The sequence below is a fragment of the Perissodus microlepis genome, chromosome 16, assembly GCF_051167445.1.
Source record: "Perissodus microlepis isolate ML-2025 ecotype Zambia chromosome 16, ASM5116744v1, whole genome shotgun sequence".
NCBI lineage: Eukaryota > Metazoa > Chordata > Actinopteri > Cichliformes > Cichlidae > Perissodus > Perissodus microlepis.
This window is the reverse complement of record NC_140476.1, coordinates 27922830-27944061: the sequence shown is the minus strand read 5'-3', so window position 1 is coordinate 27944061 and position 21232 is coordinate 27922830. Positions and strand designations below refer to the sequence as shown.

At 42.4% G+C, this 21232-nt stretch overlaps 1 protein-coding gene, 1 long non-coding RNA gene and 1 pseudogene across 2 annotated transcripts; 2 read left to right on the top strand and 1 right to left on the bottom strand.

The window, feature by feature from the left end:
- The first annotated feature begins 840 nt into the window (after window positions 1–840).
- On the top strand, window positions 841–5157 carry LOC146371100 (olfactory receptor 2AT4-like; annotated as a pseudogene).
- Window positions 5158–12556: 7399 nt separating this feature from the next.
- Window positions 12557–13489, top strand: LOC146371099 (olfactory receptor 6M1-like). The gene has a single exon (XM_084907559.1). The coding sequence runs from the start codon at window positions 12557–12559 to the stop codon at window positions 13487–13489; it is 933 nt and encodes a 310-aa protein (XP_084763685.1).
- Window positions 13490–16614: 3125 nt separating this feature from the next.
- Window positions 16615–17267, bottom strand: LOC146371098 (uncharacterized). Its single transcript, XR_014797110.1, has 3 exons — window positions 17095–17267; window positions 16891–17008; window positions 16615–16759 (listed from the first exon to the last, which is right to left on the bottom strand). It is a non-coding gene; the product is annotated as an uncharacterized LOC146371098 (long non-coding RNA).
- Between the last annotated feature and the right edge of the window lie 3965 nt (window positions 17268–21232).

The following is a 21232-nucleotide window of genomic DNA, read 5'->3' as shown; positions in this document are numbered from 1 at the left end:
AATTGTTAATGTAAAGTTTCGGACAAAATGTGGGAGCCCGAAATTGTGTCTACTTTCATCTTACAATGTACAAACTACAACCCGAGGACTAAACAAGCCAAAGACCAAAGACTCCATCTCCAGATTAACCGGACATGAAAGTCTTGTTATTAAGAAAGACAAAGTAATATAGCAAAAAAACGGTAAAACTTACCAAATATGCATTTGCAGAGCGCTGTGTGTTTAAATGCCATTTTTTGCTTTGTCTGGTCCTTGGTTTTTTTCCCTGCCCAGTTGAGTACCGAGGCCAGCTCGTTTGTAATGGCATAAGCCATTACACGGCGGACTCGCACCTCCAGTGTGGTCCCTCCAATCAAGGCAAAACGTCTCACCTATAGACACATTTTAAGAGATGGAATTAGCGTGTCTCATGTCTTAAATGTGTATGCAAGTGCTTGTGTGTTTAATCAACAGGCCGTTGTTATGTATTTAAATCACATCTGACAGCTATTACACTTTATAGTTACAAAGTGTACATAACCTTTATATACTTACCATTGCCTTATTTGCCTCTTGTGATTGAAGAGCTGCCTCTGCATTGTTTAGCTCCTCAATGTTGTGCAAGGGCAAATCCAGAGGCAGTACCCCAGCATCTACCGATTCATTGCAGCAGGGATGGCGGATGGCTCTGACCTCCTCACGGAGCTCGTTAACAGCTCTCGTCAGGTCTGACAGCATAGTTAATATCTTTTGTGAGGTCGCATCTGTTTAAAAAAACAATTCTAGAAAGATTAATGGCTTAAGCAGTAAGAGGCGAAAAACTAATAAATAAATAATAAAACGCAGTTTACGTGTGGACAAATGGTGCAAACGCAAGGTAGGTGAGCGTGCAACGTAAAGTTAGGTGAGCGTGCAGCGTAAAGTTAGGTGAGCGTGCAACGTAAAGTTAGGTGAGCGTGCAACGTAAAGTTTGAATTGAGTGCGAATCGAAGCGGGTGCTCTCCAATCATTAAAAGTAACAAAGTCATTGAACACATTTATACAGTTACCTTTACGTTTATCAATCATATATCACAGATTTACAATTTTTTGTAGTACTATGCTAAAAAGCAACTACAGAGCGAAAGTCTGGGTCAAGCGCCGAGGCGACGGCAACAACAAAGGAACCCTCGAAGCGTTAAAGCTAGCTTTGTAAGGGAATATAACGGAAAAATATGAAACGAAAATGTTTTCTTTGTTGACAGACTTTGTTCGCAGTGCAATTTATTTGTTGCCGGATTGTAAGATGAAAGTAGACACAATTTCGGGCTCCCACATTTTGTCCGAAACTTTACATTAACAAGTTTGTTTTTGTTTTTTTTTACTGTTATTCAAATGCAACCGTGGAAATAACGAATAGAACAAAAGTCATTCATTCTTACCTTATACTAATCGTGGTGCAGGCCAGTGCAGTGCATGAACTGATGCCTTCTCCGGTCAATTCTGCTGAGAGTAAATCTAATGTCTACTGTACAAGACAATGGTTACCTGGAGGGATGTACCACTGTGAGAGGGGGTGCTATGGAATAGTCCAAGTGGTAGCAGCTTTAATTTCCCGCTCAACCATTAATCGATGGTTTTTCAACGTGATTGTTGTCACCTTGTCAACTATAAATAGATGAACAATCAACGATGACAGAACAACAGTGAATCAATGTTATTTCAATGTCAGTGTCAGGTTTCATCAGTATTTCAATGTTGTTTCAACATTGGTTTTGTGTTGACATTTCAATCCTGACGATTCTGATGGTTCAGATGGAAAATCGACATCTGTTCAATGTCTCCTTGCTATCTGGGGTAGGGCTTTGTCTTTAGCCTTTTGTTGTAAACTGGTTTGAGCCGGATTGCTGTGATCAGACTTTCCAAAGTGGGATTTTGGTTCAGCTGAAAAGGGATTTCTGATGTTGCTGTAGCAGTCGTCCAATGTTTTATTTCCCCTGATGGGGAAAGTCATAAACTGATGGAATTTAGGCCTGTTTTTCCAGAGATTGTAATGGTTGCATAACAGACACTTTAGTCAATTGAGTGGGTGTAAAAAAAGGTGTGAGGGGCCTTCAGAGGAGGCTTAAGCCACCTGATAAAAACCTTCGACACACTCTGACTGCTCACTGTGTAAGTTTGATGATGATGATGACGATGTCTTTAAATTAAAATGACACAACCCAGGGTGCTTGGTGGTGCAGTTTTGAGTCTTCTTTTTTCCACCTATACTGGTCATGTTTCCCTCTTTATATGATAAAACATAGTTTTTAAAGAATTAATGGATGAAAAAATAAATGTTACCTATATAACTCTTGATGGAAATTGACAAATATAGATATATTTATTTTTACATTATGTTTATAGTATATAATCTGCTGTAATTCTACTATTTTGTATCTCATTTGTATTCATCAAAATCTCCATGGGCCTATGTACATTTTCACTGCAGCTTTGCTGTTGAATTGTGCTCTTTACTCTACAGTTGTTTACCCTAAATATCTCATTGACTTTTTATCTGAAAAACAGGTCATATCCTATTCGGCATGTCTTTTTGTATGTATTTTCTGTTTTACAGTCTAGCTTGCTCAGAGTTTTTTCTCTTGGCAGCCATGGCCTATGACAGATATGTGGCTATATGCAAACCTCTTCAATATCCAACCATCATGAGAAAAAAGACTGTGAGTATTTTCCTGTTCATAGCTTTGCTTGTGCCTGCTTTTCATATTACAATCCCAGCAATAGGGAGTGCTAAAGCTAAATTGTGTTCCTTTTATTTAAATGAAACATTTTGTACCAATAGAATTTATACTCTTCAGTGTGTAAGATCAGAATTTTTTGCTGCCTTTGGTTTGGTTTGTTTGCTAGATCTTGGAATACTCCCTCTGTTATTCATACTTTACACATACACAAAAATATTCTTAATGTCGTATCAAAGGTGTAAAGAAATTAGGAAGAAAGCTGCAGAGACCTGTTTACCCCACCTTACAGTTTTAATCAGATTTTCCAAAAACTGCACGCTTAATAATGACATTACAACTAGCCTTGTATCATCCTATGTTTAATCCATTTGTATATGGGCTTAAACTGAAGGAAATTTTTAAACACCTGAAAAGGTCATTTACCCCATCCCCCCCCCCAAAAAATAAAGAAAAATATTGATGCATTAATTCTGAATTGTTAAGATTCTTAAGCTATTTTAAAAATAGTTTTGTTAAATATTAAAGTCCTGAAATTTATTTTTTCTCCGTTTTTTGCATCATTGCTATAAATTTAATCTGCAGAATTTAAACCTGTTTTTTCCTGTTTTTTGATCACGATTTCTCTGGTACATGTTTATTGTAACATAAATATGTTATGCTTTATATTTTGAATTACAAGAACTCAAGAGTAAAAAATCTACTAACTCCAGTAGTATAAATTAAAGTGACAGGTATTATGTTAAACCTCCAAGAGAATTTTCTTTATCAGTTAACTGTATACAGCAATATTCTTACTGTAACTCAAACTAAATAAGCATTGTGTGGAGTTTCAAGATGTTTTTGTGGAGGAAATATACTACCACTAAATAAGAACTGTTTTATGTTTATTTATGTTTATTTACAAATAACAAAAGTTATTTCTTCATGGTACTTTCAGTGTTTTTACATGCTATTTAGCAATCAATAGTTTCAGCATCCGTAGAGCACAAACAGTTTGCTGCAGGTTAATTTTGATTTAAGATTCCTTAAGAGTTAAGAGCATTAGCCATAGAGGCCCATGTGAATAAGCCAAACTAAGTTTGGCATTTCACTCCCACCTCTTCATCTTCAGCCAATTAAGAATTAACCTTTAACTTAGCCTAACTTGTACTGTATTTTGGACTTACAGGCCACACAGCAGAGAAGATGACTGTATAGAAGTGAGAAGGAGGACCCAAGTGCTGACACAGAAAGAGTAAACATTATTCTAGGCTGATAAAACAGTTTAAAAAAGGCAAATGCCAAACTAAACCATAACCTAAACTGGGAGAGCTAAGTCTAAACATAAAAAACCCCTGCAATGTGAACGTGAACATAGAAACCTGACATGAGAAACTTGAAACACGAAAACCTGCCATGAATTTATAAACCTGGAAATATGGCGAGACATGGATACAAACCAGAAAAACAGATAAGGAATGAATGAAAACGCACAGATAAAATACACATAGGAGGAGATGAGGGGAAGTGGAAACACGTGGGAAACAGCTGATGCGAATGAACATAATAACACCACAGGGGACGTGAAACTAAACACAATGCACATGGAAACACCAGAGTCTTTATAATATAGCCGGCACAACCCTGCTCATGGCCGGCTGGGGCCATCATCCGTCACTCTGGAGCAGCTTGCGCCTTGACCTCGGACCCAGGTCAAGCAGGCTCGCCTGGCACAGGGACCTCCGTCTCCCCACACGGTTCCTCCACTGCTCCCGGCTGGAGCAGCCTTTCATACGGCGGCTCATCCCCCTCCAGCAGGCATGGGCCCTCTTGCCCCTCGTTCACTTCTGGTTGGAGCTTCTCCTCCACCGCTCCACCGCTCCCGACAGAAGTAGCCCTTCACCCGGCTTTTCCCCCTCCTCTGGCTAGCGTGGACCCCTGTGCGCCTCGTCCACCACCTCTGGCTGCCGAGGTGCCCCACACGGCTCCTCCACCGCTTCCCCACCACCAGGTTCCACCGGTGGGGTTAGCGGCAGCGGTGTGGACCATGCCTGGAGCAGCATCGCAGCTCTGCGATTCGCCCCAGATGGCGGTCAGCCCGGTCCCGCAACTATTCCCGCTGGCGGCGTGCCTCCGCCGCCTGCTCCCGCTGGGTGGCTCCCATTTCGGCCACCATCTGGGCCAGCTCCCCCCTTTCCTGGCTCTGGTTTGTGCCCCATCGTACCGCGTCCCGGGATTTTGGCACCACTGTGGTGTGATTGAGACACGGCAGGTCCACAGGTTGTTATTCAGAGCCATCTTTATTCATTCCGCGGCTGCAGCTCTCGGCTGGCATTTGCATATACATCACACCACAATACACAACTGGTTGCCACTCTGCCCAACCCCTAATTCCCCAAGTTTTAACATGGCCGGCATGATGACGGATGCTGTGCAGGTGCATCCGCATGGCACCACCAACCACGCCTCACTGCAATGACAGATTAAGACAATCAGACTTAACATGATGAGGAAGACTAAAACACAGGGGGTGATGACACAAAGGGATATAAGAAGCAGAACTAAAACAGCAACCTAGGGAAAATAGGAATGAGCTGAACTAATAAATAAAAAAATAAAAAATATCCAAACTCAGAGCGCTGAGTCAAACAACCCAGGATCGTGACATCATCACTCATTTCGAACTTGATGCCAGCAACACGTTCCCAAAAAGCTGGAACAGGGGCAACATTAGACTGGGAAAGTTGAGGAATTTTCAAGAAATACCTGTTTTGAACATTCCACAGGTGAACAGGTCAATTGGAAACAGGTGTTTGTCATGACTGGGTATAAAACGACCTTCGATCTCTAAGGCAGCACCGCATTAAAAATCCGACATCATTCTTTAACCCTTTAAAGCTGGTCGGAGCAGGCACGCTCCGTTTTGTGTAACTATTTTTAAATCCCGGTAGCGCTGCAACCACGTAAGCTAACGCAAAAAATTTTTTTGCATATGAAACCAGAGGAGTTGTACTTACATCTTATGCCATCAGCTTGCCCTAGGTCACAGTTTCCTTCCACATATAGCTTTGCAAAAACTGCATAAAAAGCACTTGCAGCAACAAAAACATAATACTCCAGAAACAGGCTTTGCCGATCCGATCAGCTGTTTGTAACACTTCCTACGTCCATCAGCGCAAACTATCGCATGTCCACCATGACCTGCCCAAAACTGGAAGTGACGTCATTTTTGCGGAAATGTCGTTTTTTTTTTTACCATCAGGTCCTTATGAGCCTATACTTGTGTTTTTAAAAGTTATGTTTGACTTTATGACTTTCTGTGTCGTTTCTATGAAGACACTTAAAATAAATTTCCTGTGGGGGGAAACTATTTTGTGCAACTTTTTTGTATTTACAGTTTTGAGGGATAAGCCTCTTAGATTTCTCTAACTAGAAATATATGTTAAAAAAACAAAAACGATTTTAAATCTTTTTGTAGTTTATTGCACTTTTTTGCAATTTATGTAATTACTATGCATTTAATGCATACATATTACTAAAATTTGGGCTATAATGATTGTATTGATGTATATCAACTTGAAATGCTCCCAAAAATGGCTCTACAACATGTAAAAATATAATATAAGCTCTGGCGGACTTGGTTCTACGGTAGGTCTTAAAGGGTTAAAGGATATTACCACGTGGGCTCAGGAATACTTTCAGAAAAACCATTGTTAGTTAACACAGTTTGTCTAACAGGTGCAAGTTACACCTCTACCATACAAACAACACCCAGAAACGCCGTCGGCTTCTCTGGGCCTGAGCTCATCTGAGATGGACTGACAAAAAGTGGAAAAGCGTGCTGTGGTCTGCCGAATTCACATTTCAAATTGTTTTTGGAAATCATGGATGTTGTGTCCTCCGGGGAAAGGAGGAAAATAACCATCCGGATTGTTATCGGCGCAAAGTTCAAAAGCCAGCATCTGTGATGGTATGGGGTGTGTTTTTGCCCATGGCATAGGTAACTTGCACATTTGTGAAGGGACCATTAATGCTGAAAGGTACATACAGGTTTTGGGGCAACATATGCTCCCATCCAAGCAAGGTCTATTTCAGGGACGTCCTTGCTTACTTCAGAAGGACATTCTGCATGTGTTACAATACGACAACTGAGACCCCGGACTGTTGAGCAACTGAAATTGTACATCAAGCAAGAATGGGAAAAAATTCCACCTATGCAGCTTCAACAATTAGTGTCCTCTGTTCCCAAACGCTTATTGGTGTTGTAAAAGGAAAGGTAACATGCCCCTGTCGCAGCTTTTTTGGAATGTGTTGAAGGCATCAAATTCAAAATGAGTGAAGATTTTCAAAACAACAATAAAGTTTATCAGGTTGAACATCAGATAACTAGTCTTTGTAGTGTATTCATCTGAATATACTCGAGGTTGAAAAGGATTTGCAAATCATTATATTCTGCTTTTATTTAAGTTTTACACAACATCCCAACTTCATTGGAATTGGCATTGTACAGGGTGGGCCATTTATATGGATTCACCATAATAACATGGGAATGGTTGGTGATATTAAAGTCCTATTTGTGGCACATTAGTATATGTGAGGGGGAAAACTCGGCAAGATGGGTGGTGACCATGGTGGCCATTTCATCAGTGGCTGTCCTAGCTTCATTTAGCAAGAGCCCACAGCGTAGCACTCGCCGCATGTCACTGGAGAGTGGCATTAGTCGAACATCCCTTCGGTGGATATTAGCTACTCACAACTGGCACCCTTACAAACTCCAGCTACTGCAGCATCTCAACGAGGATGACCCAGATCGGCACACAGAATTTGCAGAATGGGCAAAACAAAAATTGGAACAGGACCCTCAGTTCACGCAGGAGATTTTGTTCAGTGATGAGGCAAACTTTTATGTGAATGGTGAAGTTAACAAACAAAACCACCGCTATTGGTCTGACACTAACCCACATTGGATGGATCCCTCCAAGACTGTTGGAACAACAAAAGTGATGGTTTGGTGTAGTATATGGGGTACAACGATAGTGGGTCCATTCTTCATCAATGGTAACCTCAAGGCCACTGGATATTTGAAATTGCTACATGATGATGTGTTTCCCTCTTTATGCACTGAAGCTGGCACGTTCCCTGAGTTTTTCCAGCAAGATGGTGCACCACCACATTATGGGTGCCAGGTCTGAGCATTCCTAGATGTAGGCCAGTTGAATGGCCCCCAAGGTCTCCCGATGTGACCCCCTTAGACTTTTATCTTTGGGGTCATCTGAAGGCAATTGTCTATGGTGTGAAGATACGAAATGTGCAGCACCTGAAACTACGGATACTGGATGCCTGTGCTGGCATTTCTCCTGCGGTGTTGCTATAAGTACGTGAAGAGTGGGAGAAGAGGGTTGCATTGACAATCCAACACCATAGGCAGCACATTGAACACATTTTATAAGTGGTCAGAAACTTGTAAATAACTCATGAAAGAATAAAGTTACGTTGAAACCAAGCACACCATTGTTTTTCTTGTGACATTACCAATAAGTTTGATGTGTCACATGGCCCTCTTCCTATTGAAAAAACAAAAGTTGTATCCAAGATGGCCGGCTTCTAAATCGCCACCATCGTCACCATCCATCTTGAGGAGTTGGATTCCACATATACTAATGTGCCACAAACAGAACTTTAATATCAATTCAATTCAATTCAATTCAATTTTATTTATATAGCGCCAAATCACAACAAAAGTCGCCTCAAGGCGACTTTATATCACCAACCATATAACCCATGTTATTACGGTGTATCCATATAAATGGCCCACGCTGTACATCCCCAGAGGTTATTGAGAATGTCCAAGCTAAGATCCTGAAGGAACTGCAAATAGAAACAGACAAACTATTGGCTGTTAACCAACGGACATAGTAATATTCTCGTTGTGTTCGGGTCAAATCTGACCGATTTAAGACTTAACACACTGGGGTCACTGGGGTCAGCGGGGGAGCTGGCCTCAGGGAGGGGCCGCTTGCCCCTCCCTTTCTTCCCTCCCCATCCTCAGCTGCCTCCCTATTCCCGCTCTACCACACCCACCCACACACGCAGGGCTTTGGGTGCAGGTATGTCACCAGGGTGCAGGGGAGGCATTCCCCCTCTGTCCTCTTGTGGCCGCCTGTGCCTCAATTTTATTCTGCAACCTAGACATCCACATTACTCACACTCTCACATAACACATACATATAGGGCCTTGGGGGTGGGCACGTTTTACAGCATCCAGAGGATGGTCGGTGTACTCCAACCCACCTCTGGCGCTGGTGCCCTACCCTCAATTTTAAATGCATTTAGACACTAAGGGTTTTCGGGAGGAGCCGTGCTGCTCTCTGAGAGGAAGCAAGTACCATGCTCTCCTGAGTTTTAAATGCACTTTAGAACAGCACACAGCAACACTACATATGAGCGGGCGTAGGGAGGTTTGAGATCTTCACTCACCCCGGTTCTGTTAGCCGTCAGGGCTGGGGGGCTGGGAGGAGGTGCTGGCCGTCAGACTGGGGTCTGGGATGCGGGGCCTCCCTGCTACTGCAGATAAGGAGGTGGTCCGCTTGCCTCCACCCCAGAGAGAAGGGTTACATCTCCTGGGTCTAGGTGCGGCTTGCCCCTCTGAGGGCGGGGGTACCTGGACCTGGGATATAGAGTATGTTTGGGGAGTGCGACTTTCTGTGCAGTGTCTATTTGTGTCTGTCTACACGTTGGGTGAGTGCCGAGTATTTGGTTGTGCATATGGGGTGGGAATGCACGCCTGTTCGTCTGTGTCTATATGTCAGGTTGGGTCTTAGACTCAACCTCTCTGGGTACATCTCAGGCCCTCTAAAGTACGGAGGCCTTTCTCCCCTCACCACACTCCCTGCCGGTGGCTGGTGCCCTCAGACGTTGGTGTGTTGGTGGTCCCTGTCGTCTGGGGCTGGGCGCTCATGGATGTACCGGCTCACTCCTGGTGGCCGATTGGCGGGGCCGGGCGCCTGTGGCCCGGCTGTGCTCCTTCCGGGGGGTGGGATGCCCTCTGGCCTCTGGGCCTGAAGCTCGGTCCTCTCTGGCACAGCTGGCTGCCGGCAGAGCCCACGGGCACGCCACTGCAACCCCCTCTGGCCTCTGCTCCATAGCTGCTGGGTGACCTCTCGTTTGGGGCTCTACTCAGCTCTTCCCAGGAGGGTGGCACGGTTCCCCCCCCTTTGGTGGTCCTCCTCGGGTCCTTGTACTCTGGGGCCTCTGGATATCTGGGGCCTGGATCTCCTCCATACCTGCTTCATACCCTGGTGGACGGGGCTATGGCTCCCCACACTCCTTAGCAGATCGTTACATGGAGAAACCTTTGGAATACAAGCATGCCGATCCACACAGGTATGCACACAGGTGTACACACGGGTGTTCACAGACGCGGACTACACCTTTCTTGGCTGCTGCCTCAAAGCACATTGTGCGCTGTCTATCTTGCGTGCTGCACAATATCGTTTAATATTTAGTATCTACTGTTATCTACTGCTAGCTAGTTTATTGTGATGGTGCTGTTTTTTTTATTATGTTGCTCTTTGTTGTTTGCTTTCTCTTCTGTTTTTTTTTCTCCATTCAGGTGATCCAGGTGTTTTGTTTGTTTGTTTTTTCTTTCTTCCCCCCTTTCTCACCGTCTCTTCTCCCCTTTGGTTTTCTTTCTCTCCCTCTCTTTCTTTCATTCTTTCTCCCTGTCCTATCCCCCAGTCATGTCTGTCCCGTTTGTAGCAACCGAAAATAAAATAAATTCATAATTATAATAAAGGTCAGTCAAATGGACCAATATGGCAAGGCCATGATGATCCACTTGGTAAAATAAATCCGCTTGGCATCTTTCTTGGCCTTAAGACAACAATTCTGATGGCTAAAGATCCAAACGGGACACAAAAAAGAAAAAAAAAAAAAAAAGACTTAACACACTCATAAATATTGTCTCAAGGCCTTATTGTCTCAAAGCCTTATGATATCCTCCACACTATGCACTTGAACATATAAAAGTGATGATTACCTCTTTCATTGAATTTTGAGTGTTTTAATCAACCTTGTTATACCTGTGGTGTTCCCAGTCAAAAGTGACCACCATAGAATATGAATGGGAATGCACGCATTCACTCACTCACTCACTGACTGAACAACCCACTGAGTGACCCACTGAACAACCAAATGAAAGACCCACTGAACAACCACTGAACGACTACTAAAGAACCCACTGAACAACCCAGTGAGCGACCCACTGAACTGAATTTGGTGGTTAAAAATGTTTTTTGTGTTAATTTAAGAGCAGTTAAAATGGACCGGTCAATTTTGACCGGGAACACTAAAGTAAGGGGCAGGAGGTGAACATGACCGGAGGGTGGAAAGGCAAAGTAAAAAGCCTGTAGTGACAGATGTAGCTATACCAAGTGATAGCAACATCAGGAAAAGGGAAGACTAAAGCTTGAGAAATACCAAAGGCAGAGCTGGAAAAGATGGGGAGAGTGAAGGCAGCTATTATAAAAACTGGAGCTCCATAGGCTAGAGTGCAATGGGAACAGTAGTAAGCAGCATTTTAAACAATGAGCCAACCCTGGCAGAAAAGAGCAGTGAAACTGAACTAGATTACTCCTAGTGACCTGCAATAGCAAGTGCACTTTCTGAGCTGAGGATGAAGACTGTGCCTAGACTCAAGATAACGATCAACCAAGATGCTATTTTCCCACCTTTGCAGATGTGAACAGTGCTCTATGTATCATCTCTACTGCCAGTGTCACTAAACCAATGAGCTCATATTCGTCACTTTCACAGTAATCCTAGAAGCACTCGGGTCAAGCATGCACATAGAGTAAGCCCCCCCATGGAGAAGAAGGCTGTAAGCTAAAATCAGGGAATCCTAGATGGATGTTCACTAGTTAACTCAGGTGCAGAAAGCAGGTCATGAGAGACAGATCCGGGATCAAAAAGAGGTACAACAAGATGTTCATAACTGAGTCTCTTGAAACCACCAAATAATGGTTCACAGCTGGTTCTGCTAGGGTGAAGAGAAACTCCAGAAAAGCAGAGAAAGACTACAAGAAAGCCTATGGCTCAATTTCCCAAACATACTGGATACTGGAATGCTTGGCAATGTACAAGACTAATAGTGGACTAATTGCATTGATCAGTAACTTAGGCAGGCAAGAGAATAGTCCTCCACGGTGAATTCGAAACTTTGTAAAAGATTTTGAAGATTGCAGTTAGTGATCTGGAACGTCATGCTGTTTAGGTGGACAATGTACTTGCACAAGCATTCTTTTATTGAACATCTCTTTGTAGACTGACTGGCCATTAACTTGACAAAATGTGGGTTTACCTGTGTAAAAGCAACACACATTGGACATCTGTGGACCAGAGTCAGATGCAGCCAGTACAAGCAAAAGTGCTGAGTATGGAACTCTTCACTGTGACAAAAAACATAAAAGTAGCTGATGCATTTCCAAGGTATGTGTGGTCAGTACAGCACTGAAATAAAACACAAGGTAGAGCAGATAATCCTAAATGCCCACAGTGAACTCATTGGCTGGACACATCAATTGTACACACCGTGTACAGTCAACTAGAAGAGGCTGAGCAATGCCATTTTAGACCTCCTCCTCTCTGGAGAATGAATCAACCTGATAAAAACCTTCTCAAGACTCACATGATTCATTATGTATATGTGGTTCATGAATGATAAAGATATAATTCAAGTTCAGATATCTTTATGAACAGGACACACAACACAGGGTTTATGTTACTGTAATTTTGTTTAGTTTGGTTTGGTTTTTTAAATTTTTTTATGTAGTCTGGTTATTCAGTTTATTTTTTTTATTAAATAGTTTTTGAAGACAATAATGGATCAACAGTTAAATTTTACATATGTAACTCTGGACTGGTATGTGGACATTAACAAGTACAGATATGTTTTCTTTTTTATTATGTTTGCATTATATAGTCTAATAATCTGCACTAATTCTACTATTGTGTACATAATCTGGATTCATAAAAACCTTCATGAGCCTATGTACATTTTCATTGCAGCTTTATTACTGAACTCTGTTCTTTACAGTACAACTATTTACCCAAAACTCCTGATTGACTTTTTATCTGAAAAACAAGTCACAACATATTCAGCCTGTCTCTTTCAGTTTTTTATGTTTTACACTCTAGGTGGTTCAGAGTTCTTTATCTTGGCTGCCATGGCCTATGACAGATATGTGGCAATATGTAAACCTCTGCAATATCATATTATCATGAGAAAAACCACTGTGAGTATTTTTCTGATCATGGCTTGGCTTGTACCTTCTTGTCATCTTGCTGTTTTAACAATAGGGAGTGCTACTGTTAAACTGTGTGACTTTAAAATAAAAGGAATATTTTGTAACAATGCGGTTTACACTGCTCAGTGTGAAAGATCGACATTAATTACCATCTTTGGTGTGGTTACTTTACTAGATCTTGCAGTACTTCCTATGCTCTTCATAGTTTTTACATACACAAAAATATTTATAGTCTCTTATCAAAGATGTAAAGAAATTCAGCAGAAAGCTGCAGAGACTTGTTTACCCCATCTTTTAGTTTTAATCAGTGCCTCTGTGTTTTTTGTGTATGATGTAAGCATAGCTCGGGTGGAAACAAATTTTCCAAAAACTGTACGGATAGTAATGACATTACAAGTAGTTCTGTATCATCCTATTTTTAATCCATTCATCTATGGACTCAAAATGAAAAAAATTTCAAAACACCTGAAAAGGTGCTTTCCCAGGCCACAATCAATCCTTTATTAAAAGTAAATGCCTAGTAGAACATTGCTGTTATTTTTTGGCTGCAGTTACTTAAAACACTTTTCATATGACAACATAAAATCATCCAAACTATCATGTTTATATATTTTATGTATGAACAAGAAATGCAAAAAATGTAAAGTTTAAAACATATCACTGTTGTGTTTTTGAAGAGATGGCACTGGCATTTATTTATTTAGTTTCTGGATATTAATATTAATAATGATATGTGTTGATAGCATCTTGTATTTTTATTGTTAGAGTCGATTGAATTAATCAAAAAATTCTTAACACACACCAAAATTATTTATTCTAATTATTTATGAGGTTTTTCATTAGTATATTTAGGACTAATAAATAATACTTTACTTTGGAAGCAAATTTTGAAACTGAACAAATCACTGGATATATAACATGGAAACTGAGTATGTGCCAGTTCTCAGAAGTACATTTATGTTTCACATTAGCTGCTACTGAAATCATCACACATACAATTATAAATAGATAAATTCCCCTGAATAATTGTTGAATCGGTGTATTACTATTTCTAAAACAATGGAAAAACCAATATGCATTTGGTGTAAGCAGATACAGGCTCTCTGTTGTTTTATGTGCTAATATCAACAGCAGTTCGGTGATGTTGAATTTACAATAAACCTGGGTTTTTTTTTCTTTTTTTTTTTTCTTTTTTTTTGTGTCCCGTTTGGATCTTTAGCCATCAGAATTGTTGTCTTAAGGCCAAGAAAGATGCCAAGCGGATTTATTTTACCAAGTGGATCATCATGGCCTTGCCATATTGGTCCATTTGATTGACCTTTATTATAATTATGTATTTATTTTATTTTCGGTTGCTACAAACGGGACAGACGTGACTGGGGGATAGGACAGGGAGAAAGAATGAAAGAAAGAGAGGGAGAGAAAGAAAACCAAAGGGGAGAAGAGACGGTGAGAAGGGGGGGAAGAAAGGAAAAAACAATAAACCTGTTGCCAACATGAAAAATGACATAAGCATAAACAGTGTTGGGGGGTAATAGAATACGCGTACCGGCGTTACGTATTTAAAATACAAAATATAAGTAACTGTATTCCGTTACAGTTACCATTTAAATAGGTGATAATTAGGAGACAGTTACTTTGTTGAAATAAATGGATTACATGGCAGTCTTTTCCTGCTTCACATTTTAGGCTATCCCCTCTCCAATTTTGGTAATTCCACGCATTCCCAGAAACCGAAACAAAAGACAAAATAAGAGGCTCTAATGAACTTAGAACTTTTCATTGTCATTGTGTAGTTTCTTGCACAGTGAAATTGGGCAGCAGGACCACAGAGGTGCAAAAGTAGATAAGAAAAAAGCAATATATGTATGTATGTATGTATGTATGTATATATATATACATAGTGTGTGTGTGTGTGTAAACTATATGCATTGTGTGTGTGTAGAAACACTGAACCAGAAACATTGTGGGGCCTTATACAAGGCCAGTTATATATTATAATAAATAAATAAGGGTTGGCGTACACCACACACTCTCAATTGTGGCTCGATAGAAGGACATTAGTATGTCAGTCTGCTGGGCTTTCTTCAATAGGACTGATGTTTTTGTGGACCAAAATAGGTCCTCAGATATATGGGTACTGAGGAACTTAAAGAAGGGCACTCTATCCACATTTTTATGGGAAGAGGAGGGGGATCAGTTCTTGTCTTGTGGAAGTCCATGACCACTTCCTTGGTTTTCTTGGTGTTTAGGGTAAGGGTATTGTAGTTACACCATTCTTTCAGACAGTGGACCTCATCTCTGTAGGCGGTGTCGTCATTGTTGGTGATGAGCCCCATCAGAGTGGTATCATCTGCAAATTTGATGGTGATGTTGCAGGGATGTCAGGGGGTGCAGTCTCTGGTGTAGATGTAAGTGTACTGTTAATGTTCATGCCGTCAGTTACACGATGGACCCATAGCCAACATAACAGAGCCAGCAGTGCACGGGCAGGAATTTGTTTCTTTCTTAGAAATTCAGACATCTCTTGATATTTAAAGAAGAAAGGGATGGGCGAAATCTGATTGTTTAACACAAACTCTGTTTGCCAGCAACCAAGCTGCTCTCAGCATCAAAAGACTCCACCTCCAACCTAAAGAAATATCAGGAAGTAAGTTCATTTTTAAAAACTAAAGTTAGCCTACTACAGTTACTTTGTTTTAGTTGTTATAGCTACCTAGACTGCAGACTGTTAGACTTGATGGAGAGCATGAACAACCTGCTAGCTGCAAATAATTATTTGCAGTTCTGTAAGCACTAACCTCAGCTAACACCAGCTAACAATGTTAGCTCAGTGGTGAGTAGTCTTCAGTAATAGTAATAAATCACACAACAATAGTATGTAGTTGTAAAAAGCATGACAATATATTAAGTAATCCAAAGTATTCAGAATGCACACACATTGTGTAACTTAATGGAATACTTATGTCCCTCTGCAGCCCCTAATCATCTCAATGTGTTCAGCTGGTGTGGATAAAAGCATACCTGAGGCGAGCTTCCCGGGGAGCTCACTTGTCTTTGCCTTGGTGGCACCAGCCATTTTAGCCAACCTGGTATTCCATTTTAAGATAAAACCTCTTCTCACTAACACTCTGGTATTCATCTTTTTTTTTATGTTGTGGCTTTTGAGCCTGGTCGTAACATAAGTGGGGGCTCGTCCAGTAGTGATGGGCAGATGAAGCTTCATGAAGCACTGAAGCTTTTCATCCAATTGGTTCACCCCAGCGCAAAGCGTCTTGAAGCTTCATTTGCTCTAGTAGGACACCTACTGGACGTAAAAATATTAGTTGGCATGAATTTGAAGAGTGTGGCATTTTGCACACAGCCTGTAAATATCAACAACAAAAGGAGTGTGTAAAACATCTATATTGTAGTGATGGCAGTATACTGTTTATATTTATACTGGCAGTATGGAAAATGATAATTTGGAAATGCTTAAAATGGAAATGATCATTTACTGTGAGGTGAGGTGTGGTTGGGGTGTGGACAGTAGTTGTGCTTTTGTAACGTTGAGGTATGGACAGCTACACACTGAGGCTTTGAGCCTCAGTCCTGCCCACATTTTATTCTGTAAAAATTCAATTTTCACTGCTTTTATGACCTTTTTAGTGGGGAGAACATAGCTAGGATTTAATGATTTAACAAATCTTTTAAATCCTTTGTCCTCCACAATGCTAAATGGCTGGGAGTCCTCAATCACCATGCTAACCAGGTCTTCATCTATTTGAGATTGTTCTCCTGAGGAAAGACAACAAAAACAAAGCACAAATATAAATATCACACACGTAACTTATTACAGCTGTATAATATTGTTATATCATTTAGTAACATTACTGCATGCTATATTATCATGGCATTTGATGGCTCACCTGGTCTTGCTCCACAATCGGTGTTCCCCCTATTCTCATGCAAAGCTCTGTAGTGCCTAAGCATGGATGAGGTGTTGTTGTTATATCCCAGCTTCCTGGCACATAGCAAACACTTCACCTTGTACAAAAGTAAAGACAGCTTAACATAAATTGTATTGCACCATCAGTATTATGAAAATGCATCTTCTGTAGAAATTTACATACCTTGTTGGGAGGAATAAAATCAAAATGTTCCCACACAGGGGAGGACATCCTCCTCTTCTTAGTTGGCTCCATTCTCTCCTGACTTTCTCTCCTCACTCTCATAAACCTCCAAACTGTCTCCAAACTCTCACTAACCGCAACTCTCCATCAAACACCCACATTTTTGAATGAAGTCTGAGGGGTTTATATTGCTGTCATAGCTCGCGGCAAAGTTCGAACCACTTCATGAACCAGTCACGTGGTACAGCCAGGCAGCGAGGCTTCGGGCGTCATAATTTTCAGCTCCTCCCATAAATGAAGCAAGCCTCGATACGCGCATTGCGGAAATGCCCCCTCAATTACTTGACACAAGCTTCGAAGCCTCGATACAGAACGTCACATCACTATCGTCCAGGATCTTTGGACATTTTAGTGGAAACTGAATATCAGTTTGTTTTACTTTTAAGTGGGTGAGTGAAGGTGTTCACTGTGATTGAGCAACGTCCCTTTAGTAAGTGTGTTTCAGCTGGGTGGCTGTGCTGCCCTTCCATCGAAGCACTTGGTTGTTGTTTTGCTTTATTGTTTTAGTTTATTGTGTTTGGTGGTTATCCTGGGTGGGGGTACGCTTCAGAGTTTGGTAGGAGATTATATCCCTGGTCTGCTGCCTACCCTTGAGTTTGCGTTTAAAGTTGCCTCGAGATCATTGTGTGGTGAGTGTTTTGTGCTGTGACCTTTAGTGTTGTGGGGAATGGGGGAATGGAGAAAACTTTTGTTGGATCACTTGTGAGTGTTGTCGGCCAGGTGATGGCAATAACACTGTGAGGTGATGAGCCACCCTTGTTGTGATCATTGTGTGGCCATAGCTCTCCGTTTGTGGTTGGTCACTAGCATGCTTGCTTTACTGAACTTTGGAGTTTAAAGTAACTTGTTATGGTATGAGGCCACTTGTAAGTGACCATTTGTGTGGTGGAGACAACAGATCACTTGGTTGTGGTTATTTGTTGCTATTTTTGGTTTTGTGTTGTAGCAGGTCAAGTAATCATTTTGAGTTGTACTGTTGTACTCTGTGTTGGTCACATGTTACTTTTTGTGTGTTCAGTGTGGCAACTTCAAAATCCTCATGTAGGGGCATCCATGCTTAAAGATGCCAACTATAATGTGAACACTGTGCTTCTGTTGGCTTTTACTTTTATTTCAGGTTTGTGGGTCAAGGACCTGAAGGTTTCAGAGAGGCTTTTAATAAATTTAGGGGTCCTAGAGGAACCCTTTTGAGGGAGGAGGTGTTGCGTCCCTCTGCAGCCCCTAATCATCTCAATGTGTTCAGCTGGTGCTAATTGGCCACACCTAGTCAGGTGTGGATAAAAGGACCTGAAGGCAAGCTTCCAAGGAGCTCACTTGTCTTTGCCTGGGTGGCACCAGCCATTTTAGCCGGCCTGTGATGCCATTGTAAGATTAAAACCTCTTCCTATTTACACTCTGGTATTCGTCTCCTTTTTTATGTTGCGGCCTTGAGCCGGATCGTAACAGTTACAAACTACGGGACACAAACTACGGGACAAAAAAAAAAAAAAAGAGACAAAATCACTCCAGCATGTCCTGGGTCTACCACAGGGCCTCCTCCTCCTAGTGGGACATGCCTATCACAGTTCGCGCTGGCAAACCACTCCCTCGTGCCCGTGTACTCCGTGCCTGCCGCCCTCTCATTCCTTCAGTCCTCCTGGGAAAACAGAGGCAGCCGTTAGTACCATTAATTTCACTGGTAAGCTCACACTCACAAACTGACAAGCTGGAGAACTGATGGGAAGTCTTACGCAATGATCCAGCATCGGAGAGAGCTCCACCATACTCCTAAGTAGCTCCTCTGACGAGGCTTGATCAGCTGCAGGTGTGATCATTTCCTCAGGTGTGGCCAGCCTCCAGACGGGACACACCCACCAGGCCTGCCTGAAACCCAGTGTTCAGCCACACCCATACACACACCCACTTGCCTATACATACCAGAATGGAGAACACAAGAACAGCAGCACAGTGCAGCAAACATACATAACATAAAACGAGTCCACAACTGCTCGAGGGCCCTGGGTTGCCCAGACCCAGGTCACTGACAATGCCGGAACACCTCACCCAGGAGGCCTCTTTGTCAGATGCCCGAACCATCTCAACTGGCTCCTTTCAATGTGGAGGAGCAGCAGCTCCACTCTGAGCCCCTTCTAGATAGGTGAACTTCTCACCCTATCTCTAAGGGAGAGGCCAGCCACCCTTTAGAGGATGCTCATTTCTGCCATTTGTATCTGTGATCTCGTTCTTTCATCATTGCAGCTGCAGCACCAATCCATCTCTTGGTCTCCCTTTCCCTCCTCCCATCATTTATGAACAAGAACTCGACATATTTAAACTCCTAGAGGAGTTTAAGTATGCCATGGCTTAAACTCCCCAAACTAGTATGCCACGGCTGAGTGCCATGTCCTCAGATTTGGAGGTGCTTACTCTCATTCCTACTGCTTCACACTCCACTGCAAACCATCCCTGTGAGAGCTGGAGACCATCATCCGATAAAGCCAACAGAACTACATGATCTGCAAAAAGCAGAGATGAGATTCTGAGACCAATTCTGTTTTATTTTATATAGTGCCAAAACACAGCGAGTAGTCGCCTCAAATTGTTTTATATCGTAACATGCAGTAATCTGCCTCTCTTCTAGAAACCGTTGTGCTTGGTTTGCTCAACAGCAGAGGATGGATTCCCCTTCTTCGGTCGTCATGGTGCATTCCGCCACTCCCCTACGGCGGAGACAGAGTCCTCATTGTTGTCATACCACATCCCAGCTTGTTGATGCGGCTTCATTGGGAGCTGTCTCAGCCAATTAGGTGAATTCACTCCCAAAGGACTCAAGGTTAGTGACTGTTTTCCAGACCTATCAGGAGTGTTGAGACTGCAGACAGTGATATTGATTCAACAGGGGGTAATGAGTCAGAGATTCCTAAGAATGAAAGTGTTCTGGCTAATACATCTGGGAAGAGGGATGATACAGCTAGCATTTCCAGGTCAGGTGTTTGTTCCAGTGCAGCTGCTACTGAAGAGGTGTGTTCAGAGCCAGATCATTGTGGTGTCACCGAAGCAGAGCTTTGTTCTCAGGCTGCTATGCACGAGCCTGCCCATATTTAAACTGTGTTTCTTAAAAGTTTTTCCAAATCCATGTTTTCATTCAAGGGGGAGAGTGGGGAGAGGAATGCGTGTGAGTCCAAAAGTAAGGGCAAATTCACTTTAAGTGGCCAAGTCAGAACTTAAGTTGGTGCATAGGAATAAGAAAATTTCTGAAGAACTAAACAGTGGTATGGCAGTGGTAAGGCTATTACTCTCAACCCTCAACATGTCACTGCATTCTCTGTTCATGAGCCCGCAAAAATTAGCTAAACTCATCGTGTTAATGACTAAATCCCTCCTAAGATTGTCTGCTGCGCTTAACAAGGAGCATTGTCAAGGACAGTTGTTACACCTGAGCCTGTTCTCTCCAAGGAGTGTTTTGCTCCCCAGACATCAGGTTCTGAGAGCACAGTATTACCTGTGGTTACTCCCAGAGTCATCTCCTCTGCCTACTTCTGTTCCTGCTTTCTGGGTGGCAGTGCTCCAGCTTTTTCCTGCACCTGTTCCAGTGCCTCGGGTGACAGTGACTGGAATTCTGCTGGTCACTCCTGCTGTTCCTAGGCTGGCTAAAGCTTCACTGGCCCTTGCACCCATACCTGTTCCTCCGGTGGGGATAGCAGATGTACAGCCATTGCCTGTGCCAACAACTTGGGTGAGGGTGACCGTGACTCAGCTTGCTCCTGCACCCGAACCTACTCCTTGGATGGGAGTGGCTGGCGTCCAGTCTACCCGGTTACCCGTGCTGGTTTCTGGGGAAGGTCAGCCAAGACACAGTTGACCTCCGCACCTGTAGCCATCCCCAGTGGCGGTCCTAGCCTGTTTGGCGCCCTGGGTGAACACTCCCTCTGGCTTTGAACTTTTCTTGTCCATCTTCCATTGGTTTTAATTTTGCACTCCAGTATGAACACCCATCCCTCAACCCAAGGATCACCACAACATGATCTAACACACCTACACCTTAGTTCACAGATTCACTTTGTCTAGGGTGCATTTCTGAGATTTCACACAACCCAGG

What these genes read in the sequence shown, in the direction of transcription:
- LOC146371099 (XM_084907559.1), top strand. Translation starts at nt 12,557, where the DNA reads ATGGATCAACAGTTAAATTTTACATATGTAACTCTGGACTGGTATGTG.